The sequence below is a fragment of the Argentina silus genome, assembly GCF_951799395.1.
Source record: "Argentina silus genome assembly, chromosome: 12".
Taxonomy (NCBI): Eukaryota; Metazoa; Chordata; class Actinopteri; order Argentiniformes; family Argentinidae; genus Argentina; species Argentina silus.
In genome coordinates, this window is record NC_139666.1 from 14,058,830 (window position 1) to 14,080,533 (window position 21,704).

The 21,704-nt window shown below is 44.4% G+C and overlaps 1 protein-coding gene across 1 annotated transcript in view; it reads left to right on the forward strand.

Annotated features, from left to right (window-relative positions):
* The window catches only part of abca12 (ATP-binding cassette, sub-family A (ABC1), member 12), a 50,292-nt gene that overhangs the window by 130 nt on the left and 28,458 nt on the right, over window positions 1–21,704 (forward strand). The window contains exons 2-19 of the mRNA XM_083681969.1: window positions 132–2,824; window positions 2,991–3,111; window positions 3,349–6,066; window positions 6,186–6,298; window positions 6,778–6,845; window positions 7,773–7,921; window positions 8,097–8,227; window positions 8,430–8,572; window positions 9,809–9,985; window positions 10,238–10,455; window positions 11,590–14,016; window positions 15,104–15,207; window positions 16,619–16,725; window positions 17,002–17,213; window positions 17,370–17,446; window positions 17,777–17,907; window positions 18,144–18,314; window positions 21,441–21,605. Coding sequence (XP_083538095.1) covers window positions 196–2,824; window positions 2,991–3,111; window positions 3,349–6,066; window positions 6,186–6,298; window positions 6,778–6,845; window positions 7,773–7,921; window positions 8,097–8,227; window positions 8,430–8,572; window positions 9,809–9,985; window positions 10,238–10,455; window positions 11,590–14,016; window positions 15,104–15,207; window positions 16,619–16,725; window positions 17,002–17,213; window positions 17,370–17,446; window positions 17,777–17,907; window positions 18,144–18,314; window positions 21,441–21,605 — 9,861 coding nt within the window. The 5' untranslated portion in view covers window positions 132–195. The remainder of the gene's footprint in view (window positions 1–131; window positions 2,825–2,990; window positions 3,112–3,348; window positions 6,067–6,185; window positions 6,299–6,777; window positions 6,846–7,772; window positions 7,922–8,096; window positions 8,228–8,429; window positions 8,573–9,808; window positions 9,986–10,237; window positions 10,456–11,589; window positions 14,017–15,103; window positions 15,208–16,618; window positions 16,726–17,001; window positions 17,214–17,369; window positions 17,447–17,776; window positions 17,908–18,143; window positions 18,315–21,440; window positions 21,606–21,704) is intronic.

A 21,704-nucleotide genomic window follows, 5' to 3' on the forward strand; every position in this document is an offset into this window, starting at 1 on the left:
TGTGATGTATATTGTTTAAACATTGCTTTAATTGGATATTTACTAATATGATTTTCAAAATGATCATATTACAATACATTCAATTAATAAGATGTTTGATTTAAACAATATATTGTTTTTCTACTCCACAGGTGTGTAGAAGGGTCTTTGGCTCTCCTACAAGGCATCTACAGAGACTTCTACATAGGCACAGTCATGAAGTATCTTAACTCCCCAGGGATGTTGCCAGGTGACGGCTCTATACCAAGCTTCCTTAGCAACCTGATCCACCAGCTGGACACAGACATCCAGCTCATATCCAACCTCATGTCTCTGGATCAGTTTTTTAACCCCCAGCTCTCCCTCTCCCTCCTGGGAAACATGCTGGATGCCCTCGGCCTGAAGCCATTGGAGGCCCTGTGGACTCAAGACTCCCCCAACGCCTCCTCTGTGCTGTCCCTCGCCCTGGAGGTGGCCAAGAACACCCAGCACCTGCTGATTGGGCTGCCTGTCAACCACACTGGCCCGTCATTGGCCGGGCTGGATGCCCTGGTGATGAAGTGGCTGTCTCTGGAGGGGAATGTAACCCTGCCTCTGTCTCTCAGTATGGGAGACATCCTGCTCACCTACTCTGGCTCTCTAAATGCAACAGACCTGGCCTTCCTCAGACAGCTCCTGCAGCCCTTCACCAACCAGAGCTCAGCAGCCATTACTGACACAGTCCTACGGTCCATGGAGCTGCTGAAGCAGGTGCTTGAAGCCCCCAACGGTGACCCCACAGCTCTGCTCCTTGGCTACGTGCGTCAGCTGCAGGAGTTCCTAGCCTCTGCCCTACAGCTACGTAGATACAAGCAGCTCCTGCTGCCCAGCGGGAACCTCAACACAGCCCAGGTCACTGACCTACACCTGGCTGTGGTGGACATCCTCCAGCTACTCTCACCTGCCTCCCTCCAGCAGCTCAGCCAGGCTGGGAAGCAAGCTGCAGTGGGGGCTTTACTACAGAAATTTGGTGCCCTCCTACCTCCAGAGCTCCAGCAGCGCTTCCTTGGCCTGGTCAACCACACACAGGCCCTGGTAGGGGGCTTGATGTCCTGCGCAACATCTGGCCAGGACTGCACAGCTCCAGTTTTACAGAATCTGCAGGTCTTGTCTCAGGCTGTTGAAGCTATGCTAGCAGCCAGTGGGGATATCACCATTACCCTGGGCCCAGCTAACCCCAACCTCATTGGCCAGGAGTCCATGACTGTGACAGCCAATCTTCTCTATCTGCTCCTATCCTGGACAGAAGCCAGCAACATGTCCACCTCCCCAGAGGCTTTAATGAAGACTGTCATCCAGACCCTGAACTTTCTCCAACAGGTCACGGCTACTCCTAACATCAGCATATCCGACCTCCAGGAGGCTCTGCAACAATCCAACATTACGCTTGGGGAGTTGAACAGCATCGCTACTTTAGTGGGAGCAGCAAATGCACGTGAACTTCTGGCTAACGTCATGGGCATCATTAACATCCAACAGTGCTTAGAGCCCCAGCCTATGAACATCTCAGCCCAGATGGGCCTCACCGATTCCAACCAGGCCCAATGTGCATTCAAACTGATTAACAGGGTCACTGCTTTTTTCCAGGCCTTGCCCATGCCTCCAGGCAACCAGTCAAATTACACAGCGCTTATCTCCCTCATCCCAATTCTAGTTAACCACTCTGTTAGCATTGGTTTAGCATCTACCTCTGGCCCAGACCAACTTACACCAACCATGCAGGCTCTCACAAGCACCTTGACCAATATCAGAGAGAACCTCCAGCATCTCAACCTAACGTCTATGGAGATGATCAGTAATGAGCTCCATGTGGTGGAGGGTTTGCTCAAACTGGCCTCCTCTGGACAGTATCTCTTCAACATCAACTCCACTTTGCTAGAACAACCACAATACGCACAAAAAGTGTATCTCGAGATCATTCAGTGGCATCTGAATAATATTGAGAATGTGACTAACACAAGCTCTTTTTCAAATCTTTTGGCCCCCCTCTTCTGCATGACAGAGATGCAATTGGCAATCCAGCTCGCTCAGGTTGATTTTAGTATATCTGTGTCTAATCAGGTCGAGTACTTGATCAGAAGTATCCACCACCCCATAAATGGGACAGATGTAACTAAAATCGGACATTCAATCATCCAGATACTCAAAGGTCAAATGGAGCTAATAAAGGTCAACATTGAGCTTCAGAATGACTACTATGAGTCCATGGCCCTCCCGTTATTGAACACCAGCCTGCTGAATGAGGTTGATGCCCAGGTCAGAAGGTACCTCAACCTCACCCAGGATTGGATGAGAGATCCTCGTGTGACCTCAGTTATCACCAGCATGCTCCAATGGAACACAAGTTTGATGAACATCACCACCCCAGGAATGGACATGCGCCAGCTGCTCCAGACCATGGCCCCTCTCCTCACTGCCAACCAGCAGGCCTACCTCTCACTCATCGACCACATCTACCAGTCTCTCAACCAGGCTCTACTGGTGGCCAGCCAACCAGGTGGCCTACAAAGTGACCCCTTCACTGAAGCCATCTTGGAGGCAGCCAGGACAATCATGAGTAACCTTTCTGTAGTGACAGGATCCCTGCCAGCATCTGTAAGTGAAGATATCCTGGGAATGCTGCAGGACTCTCTCCACCTGATCCTCAGGGCTGAGATGGCCGAAACACAAGCCTATAATGTCACCCTGGGCATCCTCAGGAGAGGGGAGGGCATCATCAAAGGCCTGCTCCCTCAGATGGAAACATACTTCCACATCCCCTACTGGATCATGACTTACCAACCCAATGTCACTGCACCACCAAACTGTGAGTCACAAATACTGCTCAAACAAAAACAAACCTAACTAGAAGTTTTTTTGCATCAGTCTAATTGCTTTTTTGTCATTGATGCTGAATGCTAGCACTGTAACAGAATTACATCATGACTGCCAGACTGTCCGTGAGTTTTTATATACTGCATGTATCATCTTAGGCACTGTGGATCCTACCACGTTTCTCCCTCTCTGCAACACTGGCTTTACCTGGGAGAAGTTCAGTCAAACCACCGCTGATCTGATGCAGGAGTTCTCAGCCAACCCTGCAGCCTTACTGAGGTAACCTGATAGGTGACATTGTTAGAGGGGATTTATATAGATGTTAAAACTACAGTATGAGTATAAATAAACTCGGGTTGATTCATTTATTTTTGCACACATATTATGTTATGTATATTGTTTAAACATTGCTTTAATTGGATATTTACTAATATGATTTTCAAAATGATCATGTTACAATACATTAAATTCATAAGATGTTTGATTTAAACAATATATTGTTTTTCTACTCCACAGGTGTGTAGAAGGGTCTTTGGCTCTCCTACAAGGCATCTACAGAGACTTCTACATAGGCACAGTCATGAAGTATCTCAACTCCCCAGGGATGTTGCCAGGTGACGGCTCTATACCAAGCTTCCTTAGCAACCTGATCCACCAGCTGGACACAGACATCCAGCTCATATCCAACCTCATGTCTCTGGATCAGTTTTTTAACCCCCAGCTCTCCCTCTCCCTCCTGGGAAACATGCTGGATGCCCTCGGCCTGAAGCCATTGGAGGCCCTGTGGACTCAAGACTCCCCCAACGCCTCCTCTGTGCTGTCCCTCGCCCTGGAGGTGGCCAAGAACACCCAGCACCTGCTGATTGGGCTGCCTGTCAACCACACTGGCCCGTCATTGGCCGGGCTGGATGCCCTGGTGATGAAGTGGCTGTCTCTGGAGGGGAATGTAACCCTACCTCTGTCTCTCAGTATGGGAGACATCCTGCTCACCTACTCAGGCTCTCTAAATGCAACAGACCTGGCCTTCCTCAGACAGCTCCTGCAGCCCTTCACCAACCAGAGCTCAGCAGCCATTACTGACACAGTCCTACGGTCCATGGAGCTGCTGAAGCAGGTGCTTGAAGCCCCCAACGGTGACCCCACAGCTCTGCTCCTTGGCTACGTGCGTCAGCTGCAGGAGTTCCTAGCCTCTGCCCTACAGCTACGTAGATACAAGCAGCTCCTGCTGCCCAGCGGGAACCTCAACACAGCCCAGGTCACTGACCTACACCTGGCTGTGGTGGACATCCTCCAGCTACTCTCACCTGCCTCCCTCCAGCAGCTCAGCCAGGCTGGGAAGCAAGCTGCAGTGGGGGCTTTACTACAGAAATTTGGTGCCCTCCTACCTCCAGAGCTCCAGCAGCGCTTCCTTGGCCTGGTCAACCACACACAGGCCCTGGTAGGGGGCTTGATGTCCTGCGCAACATCTGGCCAGGACTGCACAGCTCCAGTTTTACAGAATCTGCAGGTCTTGTCTCAGGCTGTTGAAGCTATGCTAGCAGCCAGTGGGGATATCACCATTACCCTGGGCCCAGCTAACCCCAACCTCATTGGCCAGGAGTCCATGACTGTGACAGCCAATCTTCTCTATCTGCTCCTATCCTGGACAGAAGCCAGCAACATGTCCACCTCCCCAGAGGCTTTAATGAAGACTGTCATCCAGACCCTGAACTTTCTCCAACAGGTCACGGCTACTCCTAACATCAGCATATCCGACCTCCAGGAGGCTCTGCAACAATCCAACATTACGCTTGGGGAGTTGAACAGCATCGCTACTTTAGTGGGAGCAGCAAATGCACGTGAACTTCTGGCTAACGTCATGGGCATCATTAACATCCAACAGTGCTTAGAGCCCCAGCCTATGAACATCTCAGCCCAGATGGGCCTCACCGATTCCAACCAGGCCCAATGTGCATTCAAACTGATTAACAGGGTCACTGCTTTTTTCCAGGCCTTGCCCATGCCTCCAGGCAACCAGTCAAATTACACAGCGCTTATCTCCCTCATCCCAATTCTAGTTAACCACTCTGTTAGCATTGGTTTAGCATCTACCTCTGGCCCAGACCAACTTACACCAACCATGCAGGCTCTCACAAGCACCTTGACCAATATCAGAGAGAACCTCCAGCATCTCAACCTAACGTCTATGGAGATGATCAGTAATGAGCTCCATGTGGTGGAGGGTTTGCTCAAACTGGCCTCCTCTGGACAGTATCTCTTCAACATCAACTCCACTTTGCTAGAACAACCACAATACGCACAAAAAGTGTATCTCGAGATCATTCAGTGGCATCTGAATAATATTGAGAATGTGACTAACACAAGCTCTTTTTCAAATCTTTTGGCCCCCCTCTTCTGCATGACAGAGATGCAATTGGCAATCCAGCTTGCTCAGGTTGATTTTAGTATATCTGTGTCTAATCAGGTCGAGTACTTGATCAGAAGTATCCACCACCCCATAAATGGGACAGATGTAACTAAAATCGGACATTCAATCATCCAGATACTCAAAGGTCAAATGGAGCTAATAAAGGTCAACATTGAGCTTCAGAATGACTACTATGAGTCCATGGCCCTCCCGTTATTGAACACCAGCCTGCTGAATGAGGTTGATGCCCAGGTCAGAAGGTACCTCAACCTCACCCAGGATTGGATGAGAGATCCTCGTGTGACCTCAGTTATCACCAGCATGCTCCAATGGAACACAAGTTTGATGAACATCACCACCCCAGGAATGGACATGCGCCAGCTGCTCCAGACCATGGCCCCTCTCCTCACTGCCAACCAGCAGGCCTACCTCTCACTCATCGACCACATCTACCAGTCTCTCAACCAGGCTCTACTGGTGGCCAGCCAACCAGGTGGCCTACAAAGTGACCCCTTCACTGAAGCCATCTTGGAGGCAGCCAGGACAATCATGCGGAATCTTACTGTAGTGACAGGATCCCTGCCAGCATCTATAAGTGAAGATATCCTGGGAATGCTGCAGGACTCGCTCCACCTGATCCTCAGTCCTGAGATGGCCTACGCACAAGCCCATAATGTCACCCTGGGCATCCTCAGGAGAAGGGAGGGCATCATCAAAGGCCTGCTCCCTCAGATGGCTGCTGATTATCTGTTGCCAGTGATCAAACTCATGACCACTTACTTTGAGACCATCTCTAAACCTGGTGTACCATGTACATGGAATGAGATGTGAGTACAGTCTAAAATCAGGTTTGAAAAACTGGTGTTATTTTAGTTCATGACGATGATGATGATTTAGTTACTAAGTTATTACACAGGTGTGACCTGATGTTTTTGTTTCCACTTAGCATTGTGAATGAGCTGAAAGCAGTACAGAGCCTCCTGCCCCTGAACAGTAGTGCACAGACCTATATCTCTGTAATCATGAACATCACTCCCTTCATCCTGGACTCCAGCCAAGGTAAGTCAGCTTCTCAAAGTCACTGTAGGTGTGCAACATAAAGTGTCTTCATGGACTGTGATTTTGTGAAGCTGTAAAAAGTCAAACATGTGGTTTTGTGCTTTGCTGCCATCTGTGGACACACCAAATAAAAAAAAAAACGTAAATATAGTATGCTACGTTTTCTAATAGTGTGCATATCCTTGTTAACAAACAAAATGTAAAAATGGTACGTTAAAGGCTAATGCTCGACCTCAACACCAGATTTTAGACGGTGCTTTGTTTGGAACAAAACAGCGCTTTTCACTAAAGGTTATTTATCGTGTCATCCCTTGATTGCTACCGATTTATCATGTCCATTTTGCACTTTTTGAATCTCAAGTCTACATATTGGACCTTTAACTATTAGTATTTGAAGTCTCAATGGAGACGATTGGATTTTATGTTTATGAGGGACAAAATGTTTTCATTGTATTTCATTGTGTCAATATTATCTTTAGGTAACATAACCCTTTGGGCAAGCTTTGGGAATATGACTGTTGAAAACCTTACAGAAATCACTAATCAGGTAAGGTATAATGGCATATACAATTAGGTCTCTCTTTATTAGTAATGTCTGTATACAATGCTCCCTCACTGACAACTAATTATTTTAAGTCAGTAATTATTCCTTCTCATACTGTAGTTGAGTGGTGATGTGCATATCAGGTTTGGCGGAGCTTGGACGTACGTCACCGGCAGCCAAACAACATACAATCAACAAAACAATGTTATCTCAAATAGATATAAACTGTACATACTGTATCCTCACTTGTACACACTGCTCTTACGACATACCACTGCTCTTCTGTACATATCTGTCTATACTGTTCATAATCTGTCCATACTGTTCATAATGCACATATCCTTATATTTTTCTTTTAATACTACTGTTAATACACTGCACATATCTGTACATACTGTACATACCTGTTTATACTGTTCATACGGCATTCCATATTTATTCTGCTATTTACTCTTAATGTTACTGTTAATACATATATACTGCTTATACTGCATTGCCCATACAGCTCATATGCTGCTTACACTGTTCATACTGCATTCTATTTATTCTGCTTATAATGCTACTGCTAATTCATATACTGCTTACACTGCACTACTTATACTATACTGCACTATACTATACTGCGCATATACTGCACTACCTGTATATACTGTTCACACTGCACCTTTCTGCTTTTTTGCACTTCTGGTTAGACGCTAACTGCATTTCGTTGTCTCTGTACTTGTACTCTGCACAATGACAATAAAGTTGAATCTAATCTAATCTAATCTAATATAAGATTGCTTCAATTGTAAAAATGTTGTGGAGTGTGAGACTGATATAAAAAAAATATATATTCCTTTATACATTAAAGCCATGAGAACTGTTAGTGTTTATTTGGTTAACAGTCCAAAATGGAGAACAGTAACATTGAATTTTTGTTCTCTTCAGATGGGTGGACTCCTGAGCTCTCTGTTGCCCCTCATCACTGGTGAACCGGGCATGGCTTTAACCCTTCCCTCTTCTGAGGTCTTCACTGACTTCATCACTGTGCTGAAGCAGCTCCTCTTTGGACAGGCAGACCAGCACAGCTGGGACAAGTATGTTCAGGAGTCATCTGAACAAAACAAAACCGATATCTCAAGATATGAGGTTGAGAGACATAGCCTAATCATCTGTTGCTGCATGTGTACCCGATAATGTTATCATATTTATCTTATGTTTATTTTTTCCCAGATTAATTTGTGTCTTAAACCAAGTGTTCCATGTGTTCAGGTTGGAAGGGATGCTGGGGGCTCTACTGTCAACCCTCAGGGACACCCCAGTGTGGGACCATCTCCTCCCTGCTGTCTCTATGATGAGGAAAGTCTTTGGTGCCTTGGTGCATAACATGCAGGCTGAAACTGGTGAGGGAGGCAGTCTTCTCCAACACTGTTGCTTTGATTTCTAGAATGTATTCTCATTATGTACACTGACGCTGAACTTTCAGTCCTTATCACATTCCAATATTAGCAAGCCTAGTAATGCTGGAATCTTATAGACAGAAGTAGTAGTTATGGAACATGAATTGATATGCCTACTATATTATTAATATTATTTCCTCCCCAGAGTTCATAGTGAGTTTCCAGAAGCCCTTGTCTAACCTGATGGCAGACATTGTATATTCTGTAAATGCCAGTCATTTCAACATGGTTGACGTCTTCGAACGATTGCCCCAGGCCATCCAGCACACAATGGAAGCTGCCATACAGGTCTGACAGCCATTCTGTACATTCTGTTCTGTGATGTCATGACAGGTTCTCACAGTGTTGGTGACGGTGTGGGCACACAAACTGTTGTTTAGTGTCTTCACAAGGAATGCTGTCCTCATTAGAGAAAAAAACTGTTTGCTTCAGTGGAAAACAATAATAAAGTATGCTGCTTCTGAAACGGAATAGGCTCAATATGTTGTTAGCTTGCCACCTACCTGCATAGGCTATTGTCTGTGTTACCATATAAGTTAAAAGGGCCTTGACAGATAATAGCCTGAGGGCTGGACATATTATAAATAGCATCAGGTTTTTGTCCAGTCTGTACACAGTATGTTCTGAATGTCAACATGATCCTAAGGTCAAATAATGAAATAGAAAGAATAGACAATAGAAATATGATCTGCCTATTACTGACAGTTTATCAAGTTTGTGATTCACTCTGAATAGTATATCATGTTTGCTGTGAATGGATGTAATGCCTACATGCCATACAGCAGCATAGTTTCTAAATTAAGAGGAACAACCATGTTAATATGTATGTAATACATATTTACTGACAAACTTGGCTTACTTTATCTTCAGTGTTACTATCCCTCACATGATACCTTTTTCCGTGTTTACCCTAGAGAGAATCAGGTTACTCTCCAGTATTAAGAGTTTAAACAGGACAGGAATTCTATACCCATTGTGTGTAAGAATGCAGATTATAAGATGAATTGTAAGAATGTAAGATTATCGCAGATACCTGTGTGAGACTATTGCCCTTTTCATTGGCTTATGCCAAATTGCGTGTGGAATGGATTTTTTTTATTTTCATTTGACTTGACTAAACTGGTTTTGTGTGAACAATGGCTGAGAAAGATGATAATTAGGGTTCATGAAAGATGGGTTTCATTGTTGTACCCAAACCCAAAACGAATTGTATGTGGTGTACAGTAATGTATAGAGCCATGTCAACATGGAATACTTTACCACCACTGCTAACTCAAGCGAACAGCAAGGCTAAGCTCAAGAAACATCTTGTGTCACAGGACCTATATATGATTAATCTGTAAGGTGTCTTGACAGTGTTCCTTGTGTTATTCTTGTCTCTAATTTGTTTATAACTGTTCTGTACACTATTATGTGTTTTATGTTAAGGGTGGACCCCAGGAAGAGTAGCTGCTGCATTAGCAACAGTTAATGAGGTTCCTAATAAACTAAACTGTCTATTCATGGTTGTGATCTCCCCCATAGGCGAAAGCGAGCAGTGGGGCCTTGGAGTGCAAGCATGTTCTGAAAGCCTGGGAGCCAGTTAGAGAGGCAGCAGGGCTCAGTAAGGCCAGCCTGGGAATGTGGTGTAACGTCAGCCTGCTGCCAGTCATGGAGGTTTATGCAGAATCTGATAATGTCTTTGCCACCCTGAATATGACTGTGAGTAATTGTACTGTACTAGAGGGAATTTCAATCAGACACATTTGATATGGTAATTGGATATGGTAATTGATTTATTTAAGTCCTGTGACCAACATTCTTGGGTGATATAGTCCTTCTATGGTCAATAGAATTTGTTTTCATAATGAAATGTTTAAAAGCATTCTCCACTAGATGGCAATGTGGCCTCACCAGGTTAACCTTTCTGCCACAACAGTACTAACACATTCCCTCTGCCTGTTGTCCACACAGGGCATGGGGATGGGGACAGCATCAGTGAATGCTACAGCAGCCGGGATTGTGGACGCACTGGAATCTTTATACTGGGTCAATGTTAACCGTAACCTGGTCATTGACAAACTCACTGTTGAGGTCCTCAGTCATATCTTCCAGCTGGGAGGACTGACTATGAGTCCCGAAGCCATGGCCAAATGGGAAGCCCAGTTCCTCGCCCTGCAACTAAGCCAGAGGTGACTATCAGCCCACACTCACCTGGTTTGGCCATAACATTGGCATGACTGTTTCATGTGCCACCAGTGGGTGTGTTTTGAGTAAATACAAAGCTGAATAGTGCAAGATATGCCTGTCTCTACAGTATATTAATTGCCTCACACACCCTCTGGACAATTCCTCTTTAATCCATGTTTGCTTTTTAAGATGGGGTTTAGCCTTCTGTAAGTCAGAGGGCATTCACATAGTGCACTGAAAAGAACCAGAGCGGGCAGATCAAAATACTAATCTCAGAGGGTTGCCATACCCACGTATTATTAGACTGAATTGTCAATAACACACAATCCACTACTCAATTTGGGGTTATAATATTATCCACATTCACCAGGGAGGCAAACCAGTTTTGTCCATACAAAATTACTTGAGAGGATTGGAAAGTGATTAATTCACTTTGACTCTTTGCCTGAAAACAGGTCTGTGCAAATAGTAATGTCACTATTATTCAGTTATCTGGGACTCTTTCATCTTAAATTGATTTCCCTTTATGCGCTGGCTCTAATAATGAACTCAGTGGTGATAAGAATCACATTATGCATATCTTGGGCAATCAATCAAGTCAGACTGCATGAGTCTTAGCTCATTGACCACCATGGAAATATTCCAAAGTCTATTATCAAGGCTCAAATTAGATCTAAATAATATGAATAAGTACAAAAACTATGATATATTATGATAACATTAGATTTGGATTGAGAAATCATTGAATTACTGAGTTATTATTCTGTGGAGGAAAATTGACAAGTAAGGCAGTAGGCTGCATGAAAGCACACAGTACAGTACATACAGTAAACTCTCTATTTCAGTTTGACCACTGGATATATAACAACTCTGCATCCTGCTTTCAGTTTTTGTAGCAACTGTAACACAGTTATTCTAATACACTATTATTCTAATGGGACTAGCTGTATCACAAGAACATTAATTTCACATAGGCCTACACTTGTGTATGTATGGACATAATGTATGCATGAAATCTTTCATTCTCATGAGTCTCATTCTATGTGAAAGCACTCTATTTTAATAAGTCAAAACATACTTTCTGCTATACAAATATAATGATATGTCATATCATTCTATGTTGTGCTCTTTCCCAGTATACTTGGCATCAGAATAGCCATGGAGCAGGTGGAAGCCTTGGCTCCCTGCATGAAGCCCTTTATCCAGGCCCTGGAGATGGCTGTGAACTACACCCTAGAGAACACGCAGCTCCTCCAGAACACCACATCAGCCCAGCAGGTCCTCATGGAAGCCCTGGAGATCCTACTGACCGGTATGAACCTCACCAAAGAGTCCATCAACTCCATACTCACAAGGCACATGTTCTTCAACCCAGATGGGTGGTCCATCGACAAGCTCATGAAGGACATAGTCAGGGAGATGGTCCATATGAAAATGTTGGGAGACTGGCCCACGATCTATGGGGTTTTGGAACAGTTCCTGACTGCAAATGATACAAGACTCATCCAGGAGAAGGTCATTGAGTTTAGTGCCTGGTGGGGCTCAACTCAAGCCACAGGGATGGACCTGGTAACTCAGGCCCTGCCTAGAATGTATGAGGTGGTAAGTGCATTCCTGTCCACCTTGATCCAAATGAGCATCCCCCTGCCCCCAGTCTCAGAGATGTTTGTGGACCTAGCCGGGAACATTCTGACCATGCTGAGACAGATAGCCAGCAGCAGTGACCTCTTTGCCTCCATGGAATACTACCTGAGCCAGCTGCAGGGGGAGATGGGCCACAGGAGACCCAACAGTGAGCACTCTAGGATCAGACGTGAGGCCATGAGGGAGCCCATGAGGGAGCCCATGGATGACTTCTTAGATCTATTCTATATGGACTACATGGACTTGTTCCAGGCCCTCTCCATTCCACCTGACGTGCCTGACATCATGGAGACCATCAATGTGTTCCTTGCCAACCCCGACCTGGCTGTGGTGTTGAAGGGGGTGACAATGGACATTACAGGGGATCCATCCCAGGACGAGACCATCGACACAGCCTTAGAAGTGCTCTCATACCTTACCCTCCCCAGGCAGTGGGAGACATATAGCCGTCTGTTCATTCAAATGATCCGTGAAGGCTGTAGTTTGGAGGACCTTGAGAAGATACAGAAGCTGTCAGAAGGCCTGGGCAGGATGGTGGAAGTGGCCATGGTGCTATCACAGCAGCCCTCACTCAACATCGCTCAAAGGGTAGAGCATATGGTGGTGCAGCTCAGTGACGTGGTGGCTAAGATCAACAGTGCACACTGGCAGGATGGGAACACGGCAGTCCAGTTCCTCACTGCCATCAACAACATCCTCTCTGAAAATCTGAAGAATATCACTGACATCACCCCCCAGGTCACCGCCATCATTCAAAACATCCTCAGCTCCCAGTCCAGGCCAGAGGCTCAGATGAGTCTTGTCCCATACATGATGGCTCTAGACCAGACCATTGCTGGGTTTGCCTCTTACCTTCCTACAGAGGATTTGATGTACCTCAACACTTCTGGCCAGATGATGAAAGGTTTTGTCATATTGATAGCATATCCTAGGAATATGGAGAAGATACTAAAGGCCAGTCTCATGATCTCTAATTCACTGGATCATCTCCTGGCTTTTGTTGGTGAGACTACACTTCCAAACGGTCAGCCAGTACAGGCTATTACTCAACCTCTCATCCTGAACAGTGCCCTTGCCACCCACACTCTGTGGAACCTCTCTGCTGCCAATCATATGTTCAGCAGTCCTCAGGAGAAGGAGGTGATGGTGATTCAGACCTTCAGGACCATGGTGTCCCTCCTAACAGAGGACCAGAAGAAGTATGTCCTGCCTCTGGAGCAAAGTCTCCTCACTGCTCTCTCTGGGGTCTCCAACACCACCCAGATCGCCCCAGCCTTCCTTGGCATCTCTAAGCAGATCTCTCTATCCCTCCTGGCCATGCTCAACCTTACCCAGACACCGGTGTCCCAGGGGGCCAGCGCTGGTAGCATGGTCCAAGTCCTCTTTGGGGTGTCATACCAGGTGTCCACCAGCCTCTGGCAGGGTTTGATGATGCCCAACTCAGCCATCCACCTATCCAGTGTGTTTATGTCCCTTAACCAGGCAGTCAGCGCCCTGATGCCTCTACTGCCAGACGAGGGCGGCCATTACCTCAATGTCTCGCTCCACATCCTGGAGATCACGGCCAATTCTCTGAACCACACCTCCACCATTGGGGATGTAGCAGGTGCCACCACAGTGGTTGCCAGCTCTATTCAGACCTTGCTGGCCTCTGTGTCATATCCTGGTCTCCAGAGCTCAGGCAGTATTGTGGGCGACCTGGAACACACCATACAGAAGATGTTGCTGGTTCTGCAGTCGGACAGAGGTGCCCTAGCTCAAACAGCTGACATCACCCAGCTGCTCCTCCATAACGTCCACAGCCTGCTGGGCCTGGCCAACAGTAGCATGGAGGCCAACGTGGCCCGGATGGTGCTGGAGGCAGCCAAGATGAACTCTGGCCACCTACTGATGATGAACAGCACCAACTGGACACACAAGTGAGTAGTGGCTAATTCTGAGTACCATGAAAAAAAATAAAGCTCTAAGTCTCCAATAAACACCTGTCTCCAATAATAGCCGGCCAACTAATGATATTGAAGCAAATAAACATCTGTCTCTAATAAATGCAGAGTCAAAATAAATTGTTTAATGGTATGTATTCTCTGTTGATATTAGCAGTGATTAAAGCGACACATTTGATACTATTGCGACATTACCGGTATTTATTATAACAGTCTGACAGATCGTTTATGCCATCCTTGTATGGAAATGATAAAAAATTATTTATAAATGACCATATCGATAAAGATGAATCTGGTTTGGACTGATTTATTGCAGGCTAATAATGTTGATATAATGTTGATAGATATTTGTTCTCAGTATGAAAAATATTCAGCTCTGTCACATTGCGGGTTTGAGCTGCAGTTTGGCAACAGCAGTGGGTCAGAATAACCGCTGGTCTCCAATAATAGCCTCTATCCAATACGCGCTGGGTGTGCTTTGTGGTTTAAGCAAATAAAACCCCTGGCTACTAAAATAACTTTTATGGTTATTGATTTGTAACTGCATAGTTACAGTGTTGAACCGTTCATTATTACTACAGGTGTAGGGGCCACTCAATATGAAGTGTCACCTCTTAAAGGGGCAATCTGGGATTGGTACATACATTTTTTTAAACTTTTAAATGTATGATATAAACATTGATTTTTGAAGATTATAATTTATAAATGCTCAGAACCCAAAATATAAGGTTGTTTTACTCCAGTGTTTGTAAACAATGTAATTGTAAACTATAATGTTGATCTCATGGATGGTCAGTCCTTGCATCCATAGCTCGTTCTATACATTTGAGAGGGGTTACATTTCTCCAGCCTCATCCTTCACCTGTTTACCCAAATAAGTGGCCCTTTTAAGTGTCTACTGTATTTGTGTGTCTACCTTTTGCATTTACTTTGAAATTCTAACTTAGATGAGCCAAGTTCGGATCATGGACACAATTTCATATGATGAAATATTTTAATATGTGTTGTTTTCTGCATGCACAAAGAACTTCAGTTCATTGTTTCCCTCCTCTCATTCCCACAGGTTGTCGGGAGTACTGAGAGACATTGCTGACAGGATTCCCCAGGACCTTCCCTTCGCCCCACTCATAAAGAACATAACCACAGGCCTTGCCAGAGAATCTCAAGGTAAGTACATTTTACTTCATTTCCAACTCTATCTAGTCCTGGCTCACTCTCTCAGAGACAGGAGGCGAGAGGCTCATTCACTATAGACCTCACTGATTGGATCCAGAATGAGTTCATAAAGAGGAAGTAATTAGTTGTATGGGGAATCTCCAGAGTGGAGTACCTTCCTTTCCTCCAATATCTTTGGCTCAGCAGATTTTCTTTTCTAAGTTAGCTTCTCCTGCTCACTCCATTGATATCTATTCTTCTCTGCAGTGTGTCTAATGTTCTATTGTAGCGCTCCTATTGACACCACAGACCCAGTCTGGCAGCAAGCCACAGTGTTCTTTGTGTTAATTGTCCATGAGCATACAGTAATTAGAATTTTCATGGTATGTCACTGACTGTTATACAAAAGTTAGATGACTTTGTACCCATCTGCCTTTCGCTTTGACCTTGATACAACTCCCAGCCCTTGAGGAGCCCATGTAACATGTTTTGTTAGTGTTGTTTTATTTCATAAACCACTATAATTGACATAATTCATATTAGAACCATACACAGTAGGCTTAATGTTCATTTGCAGTAGCTCCAGAAAAGCCACAAGGCATATGGCGCATGTCCAAGAGAAAGCCACTCAGCACCTTATTAAATCTCATTAACAAAGTAGAATTCAATCACTTACTCTGCTTTCTCCCTAAATACCTCCCCCCAACACCCACACACTAAAATGCAGCTCAATTACCTTATTTTAATTGGCTACTTGTTGTTTTTGACAATGAATTTAATTATATTTCTTTTTGTACAGTCTTATACTCAATAGAAAAAGACCACATTGTACTATTTTTCCAAGGCTAAACTAAAGCTTAACCTACCAACTATAACCCTTGCAGTTGTCTGAGATATGCACCAGCTTGAGGATCATAATCCACCTACATTCTTCTTTTTACTGCAACAAAAAAGAGATATTTAAATTTAGAGAGCATGTTATATTCTCTCCTGGTTTTAAGTGCTACATTATCTATCGTTGCCATTGTCTAGTTTTAGTTTAATTAGGTGTCCGGCCGTCAGGTCTCACAGCTCTAGGTGTTGCCTTTTAAGGTCATGTCAGATCTGTTTTAACACATGATGCCACAGAGCACAGTTGGCCCTTTTGCCTTGTCAATTCTGCACAGAACTTCACTTTAAGCACATCATTTGCTGCTTGCTGCTCAGTGAAGCTGCCCTGAAATAGTGGTGGTCGTAATGAAGCCCAGTGGGACGCTATATTGCCCTGTCACCTTAAAGACTCTTGTCCTCAATTCCCCCCCCCCCCCTCTCTATCTCTCTCTCTCTCTCTCTCTCTCTCTCTCTCTCTCTCTCTCTCTCTCTCTCTCTCTCTTTCTCTCTCTCTCTCTCTCTCTCTCGATCTTCCCCTATCTCTCTTACACAGAGAACCTGAACCTCATACTCCAAACAATCCAGACAGGATCTGCCCTCTTCAACATCAACTGGACAGATGACAATTTCAGAGAGATACTGGACCACATGACGTCCAAGGTTAGACCATTTCACATTAAACTTTAATCTGGAGGTTGGGGGGGCATTGAGAATTGGTGTTTTCCTGAACCAAACAATTTCTCCCTCAACTTCAACAACACTAGGTGAGACACAGACATTTGTAGCAACAGCAGGGACCCTCAACATCTACAGCAACGTGTACACAAACAGCATGCATTCTTCATAGTACTTTGACTGTTATACTTTGACTCCTGTACTGGTATTTACTGTACTTCACAATCCCTTACAGTCATATTGTATTCTGTATTGTTCCAGGTGTGTGCTCTGGAGAACATGGACTCAATCCAGCAGCTGATGCAGGCTCTCTCTGTTGGTCCTGGGTTGCTGTGTGAGACTGTTGTACCCACTCTCCAGGCCATACATGTCCTGACCCAGAGTTTGATTGAGGACAGCTCCAACCTTCATGAGGCACTGTTTGAGACCTTCATTGGAGACCCCAACACCTACAATGTCAATGGCACAGACTGGTACAGAGCAACCCATTTGTTCATGGAAAGAGAAAATTAATAAATACCATAACAATATTTTACACATACTTGATCCTTAACCATTTTGTGTGTGTGTGTGTTTGTGTGTGTGTTTATGCGTGCGTGCGTGCGTGCGTGTGTGTGTGTGTTTTACAGGAGCTCTTTGTTCTCTGACACATTTGGGATGAACATCAGCAGCCTGGAGTCTCTCAATATCAACTTCACTTCTTCAGGTACAGTATGCCACTGTCCCACGTATTTCAGCAGCAGGAGAGGCCGGTGGAGGTAGAAATCGGTGGATGGGCTCATTGTAATGCATGGAATGGAATGAGGAATGGTATCAAACATGTGGGGAGGACAGGCTCATTATAATGCATGAAATGGAATGAGGAATGGTACTGTATCACATGTTTGACACCATTCCTCATTCCATGCCATGCATTCCAATGAGCCCGTCCTCCAATTTCTACCTCCACCAGCCTCCCCTGTTCAGCAGCAGTACTTGACAAGCTCATAGCTTCATTAGTAAACCTTCTTTGACTCCTCTCACATTGATTTGTCAGGTGTGATCAAGGTGTATGAGCTTCTGAGGAATAAGACAGCGTTTGCTCTGGATGTTCAGCGATTCACTGACATCCCTCCAGAGATTCTACACCTGCTCATGGAGACCAGTCTGCCCGATAGCAACCTCCAGGTGAAGTTGCTGTACACCTCTCTCATGGAGGCAGTTAATGAATATGCTATACCTTAACTTGCGTTATGTGTATAGTATATGGGGTTCATGGAGGTAGTAGTGAATGTCAAATTCCCAAACACCTTCATGTTACTCCTTTCACCCCTCCCCTCCCCCTGTCTCTGCCTGCCAAAGTAATAGCTTCATAAAAGCTACTTTAGAGATCTGACCCCTTGTTGACCCATGTTGCCCTGCAGATGCTGGCCTGGCTGGCTAACTTGCGCCACTGCAGTGACCCATCCATCCTGCTGATGAACCGCACAGAGGAGCTCATCTTCAGGGTCTTCTGTCAACTGCCCCCACACCAGTGGTACAACTTTGTGGTGCTAGTGGCTCGCTACATGAACATAGAGAACATCGTCTACAGGGTAAGGGTCTTGCAACTGTATACAGCATATTCTCTTAATTAAATCGTGTGCCTATACACGATAGTGCAGTTGGCAGGGGTTTCATAAGTGCACACCGACATTTCTGCGGGGTACGCCTAAGTCCTGCCACTGCGGCAATTTCACGGTGTGAAGTGCTGCTGAAAGCCACCAGAAGGTGGTGAGAAGAGCTGTGAAGGACAGCATGTGCGTCTTGCACTTGCAAACATCCATGTTTGTTTACATTTGTCAGTGCGCATTTGACATCGCGCACAAACAATAACCACCATCAGATGTATTTTCATCTTCTGGAAACTGTTTTAGCCAATTATTTGTATCGCTAGTGAGCGCACACGTAATGTGATACATTGTGAATTGTAATTGCTACATCACGAACAGAGAATGACCTCACATTAGAAGATATACCTTCGTCAAACAGGGCAAAAAACATGTTTTGAAGCTAATATACAATACCAAGGACAGGAAAATATGTGAGCGGGCTACAGTGAGGGGGGTGCTGCCTTAAATGTTGCGAGGGGGTGAAGGGGGAACTGTCTTTCATAGTCATCACTGTGTTGCTCAGCCCCTCCTTCACCCCCCTCGCAACATTTTAGGCTGTAGCCCCCTCACATAAATTCGGCGGATATCTAATACAGGCAAAATTTAAGATAAAGTCAAACTACTGTATACAAGCTAGACCAACCTTTTTAGCCTACCGAGGCTATGACAAAGAGAATGGTTTGCCTCATCAGATAGATTGGCAAAATCAATTTTATTATAACAGCTCATGAATTGCAGAGATGAAGATTGGAAATGGTGTAAATATCAGGTTATTTTAACGATGACCGAGCAATGGAACCAACTCCTATCTACTCTCATACCATCATCACACATTCTCACACAGCGTAGAGAAACAGGGAAAATGTTTTAACGCAATCTAACATGAATAAGCACAAGTTGGCTTTCGAGTTCCAGTGGGATTGTGACTGGATAAAAAAGTAGTCTATGGTTGTTATCATTAAACCCGTCATAATATGGTGCGAACGTCCACATTTTCAGCAAGGGCAGCTTTTTCTCGTTCACACAATGTAATAATAATAATAATAATAATAATAATAATGCATTTATTTTGTATAGCACTTTTTGATGGATTGTTTGAATGGGGAGAGTGTGCTGGATAAATTGTCATTCCTTTGTTTGTTAATAGTTAACAATCAAAACAAAGATTACCCTCCCCCATCAATCATACAGTATATCCTAAGTTTAAACATTTAACTCCTGGCTGGCTCGGGAACATCTCGCTTCAGTCACACTGGTTTTTAGGTTTTAGTCTGTGAATAGAGACGCGCCAAAAGTGAGTTGTCATAGAGAACAACTATCACCAGTCGGCTAAATCTTGATTTTCATTGGAACAAAAAAAAAAAAGTAATGTAATCTTGTTTTGTGTACACATTATTTATCATAATGCCATTGCCTATTTGGGAGGAGCACACCAGCATGCAAAAAAATGCACCCCTGGTTTTGGACATGCTCTGCTGTATCCCTCTCCCGTTCTCTCTCTCCCGCTCTCTTGCTTGATCGTGACTGTGTGAGCGAATCCTCTCTCCCTCCCGCTCTCCTTCTAACTATATTTCAGTTGCTCTGCTTTGATTGTTAATCTGGAATGATCAAGCAAGTAATTGCAAATGGCTACGTCAGCTATCTTATCATGATGAGTACAACCTTCAAAAAAGTATTTTACACACATCACGTGTCCAATACAATGTACGCACAAATCAGAAAAATTATTTGTCAGCAGTATTTGAAAACATGTGAATAAGACCGTAAATTAAAAAAATCTATCACCACACAAACCTGCCAGTGATTTTGTTATTGATACAAGTGGCAACTGCCGGTGTCTTGGGTTGAATACAGTTATCCAGTACAGGCAAAATTTAAGATAAAGTTAAGCTATACAACCTAGACCAACCTTTTTAGCCTACAGAGACTATATGGCTCAAAATGCAGTGCACAGTGCAGACCCATACTGTATGGCGCAACAACTATACTCTTTTCAAACATTCCTCAAAGCTTAAAGTTAAGCTACTGTATAAAAGCTAGACCAACCTGTTTAGCCTACCGAGGCTATGATACTGTACAAAACGCAGCGTGTTTGAAATAACTCATACAGCAAACTACAGTACAGTACTCTTGCAATGTAAACATATCCATCATGCTCAACGATGCCTCCTGGTGGTTGTTTTGCCAAGGTGAATGACCTGAAATAAAATTCACGGGTGCAGTCACGGAACTTCGACATTGTCACACCAGTGGGGACTTTCTAAACTTCCCAATTGCGTGTCCTGCATATAAGAGGTTTTTCAAACATCAAACATCCAAACATTTTTTGACTTGTAAATGATTCATAGCCTTTGATTCTTGAAAAATGTTGCTTAGAAATGCCTCATAAGCTTAGTTCCACTGTCTTACCCCATCAACTATCTTATCCTGCATCCATAGCTCTCCATGTATTTGAGAGTGGTTACCTTTCTCCAGCCCCATCCCTCAGCTGTTTACCAAATAAAGTGGTGGGGAGAACACATTGCTATTGTTTGAATCCCAGATTCCCTTTAAATGTATGTTCCTTTAAAAAGGAATGTCACAAGTTCCCTCGCTGTAACCACATTTATACAGTGTTAAATGAAGGTGGTTAAGTGCATAGAACATGCAAATACAATCTAACATTACACTCTTAGAAAAAAGGGTTCTTAATTTGTCCCTGTAGGGGCACCCTTTTGAATAAGCCTTTTGGGTTCCATGTAGAACCCTTTTGGGTTCTCTGTAGATCATTTGCATTCCATTTAGACCCCTCTGTGTAAAGGGTTCGACATGGAACCTAAAATGGTTTTCCAAAGACTGCCTCTACAGGAACAAATGAAGAACCCTTTTTTGATATTAACTTTTAAGAGTGTAACTTTGCGAAGAAGCAGCAACAGAAAAATGCTGGCTGAGACACAAAACCCAGGGTCAAAAACAGATCTTTTATCATCTGTTGAACTATAATTTGTGTTTCGTTGTGTTTGAACCTGCGTTCAGAGAGCGAGTGAGGCCATATACAGTGAGTGTTAATAGCTGTCTTATGTTTCCCAGCTGGTGTTGTCCAGTGACATGCAAAAGGTGGTGGGGCTCATGCTGCAGATGGCCAAATTCTTGATGGACATGATGGGCAAGCTGCTTCCTGCCATCGACCGGCTGAAGGACTACCTGCTCTCCATCCGTGACCTCAACCTGGTGGCTGACCCTGAGTTCCACAACGTGAGTGCTCATACTGAGATAGTACAGTAGGTACTAGGGAGGGAGGTGCAGTCAATTAGCAGAGAATTAGCATCTAGCAGGGTCAGTTATGTCGATGTG